This window comes from Etheostoma spectabile, chromosome 3 (genome assembly GCF_008692095.1).
Source record: "Etheostoma spectabile isolate EspeVRDwgs_2016 chromosome 3, UIUC_Espe_1.0, whole genome shotgun sequence".
In the NCBI taxonomy this organism is placed as follows: domain Eukaryota; kingdom Metazoa; phylum Chordata; class Actinopteri; order Perciformes; family Percidae; genus Etheostoma; species Etheostoma spectabile.
In genome coordinates this window covers 575,851-577,264 of record NC_045735.1, presented here as the reverse complement: position 1 = coordinate 577,264, position 1,414 = coordinate 575,851, and the positions used below count along the sequence as shown (strand labels likewise).

Here is a 1,414-nt window from a genome sequence, read left to right as displayed (position 1 = left end):
TTTTTACGGCATTATTCACAGAGAAGCGTCCACAGGCAGCTCTGTGTTACTGGGGATGCTGAACACCGTGCACTCCCCTCCGCCACTAGCACCATCTTAAATTACAAATCAAATCACTTTATTTCAATGGCTACTTTTCAGGTTTATTGTTTTCTTAAATCATTCAAACGTGTTGACAAAGGACATTTTGTGACGACCTGATTTTATCTCTTATATGTCAGCAAGCAACATCAAGGCTGTGTTGTAGATGTTGATGAAAGCCTTTTACCCTTGCACATTTAAGCCTATGCCGTGCACCCATCCATATGCACACAGAATACACGGGAGTTTGAAAAACCTACTGTGGTCTTCACAGTAAACACCTTTTCTTTTCTCTAACGTGCTTGATAACATGTTAACGTTATAATGAAATGAAGCTTGTCGGCTAACGTAAGATCAGCGAATTGTGTTCGCCTAGACAATGTTAGTTCAATGTGAAAGAGGAGGGGTATAAAATGTGTCCCCCTCCTGAGTTTGCAGGTATGGATAGTGGAGCATGTAAATCTTTTTCTTTTTCCTCTTCAGTCGTTCCAGATCTCGGTCTGGCTCTGCGCGCAGACGACGCTCTCCCTCCCGATCTCGCTCACCATCTCCAGCAGCCAATCACAAGAGGAACAGGTAAACCCTCAGTCTCGATGTCTCTCATTCTCTGAAACAGGGTGTAAGCTGTTACATAAATATCTAGTGTTTAGTTCTGCCAGTTGTCAGTGTTTTTACCAAGACATTTTAGACTTAACACCTCCAGTAGGAAGAAGCGCCAGTAAGGTCTATGTTAACGATTATTGATTTTAGATATTGCAACAGAGACCACAGTTATCTTGCGTTCCAAGACAAGTCAAATGTTCTTCACGTTAGCTAGAAGTAGGTGCTCCATCCTAGGCAGGGAATGACTATTTAATAGACCCTCCTTCTACACGGAGCGTCATGCTGCCTCCAAACAACCCCCACCTGACGGTGAGATGGACGACCGCCAAGACCCATCCACCTCCTCGACTGCATCTCCTGCCTCTGGAGTGGGGTGTAGGACAGTGACTTGGGCGCTCTGTCTGGTGTAGAGAAGTATACTTAGAGGAAAGATTAGACCTCTCTCTTGTGCTCTTTTCCAACTCTTGATAGCTGGGCACTGTTTAATCTCAGTGTAGCTCTTAATCAGTCTCACTTGATCTTGAAAATAGAGCACACGAAAGACGGCATGTAAACTTTTCAAACTCTAAACGTTAAAACCAGTGAGATGCAACCATATCCTCTGTACTCTTGCTTTTCTTTAACCTCACCCACCCTAGATGTAGCTCGATTCTATAGAAATATTGTATTTATTGGATTGACAAGTGCAAAGTAAAGATGGTCAGAGTTAGTATTGTAACTGTAAAAAAAA

General features: G+C 42.9%; 1 protein-coding gene across 3 annotated transcripts in view; it reads left to right on the top strand.

Annotated features, from left to right (window-relative positions):
- The window catches only part of srsf7a (serine and arginine rich splicing factor 7a), a 7,786-nt gene that overhangs the window by 3,984 nt on the left and 2,388 nt on the right, over nucleotides 1-1,414 (top strand). For all 3 annotated transcript variants that reach the window (XR_004327622.1, XM_032504580.1, XM_032504579.1), the window contains exon 7: nucleotides 565-657. Coding sequence is in view for 2 of the 3 variants with exons in the window: in XM_032504580.1 (XP_032360471.1) it covers nucleotides 565-657 (93 nt within the window). In the remaining variant the exon portion in view is untranslated. The remainder of the gene's footprint in view (nucleotides 1-564; nucleotides 658-1,414) is intronic.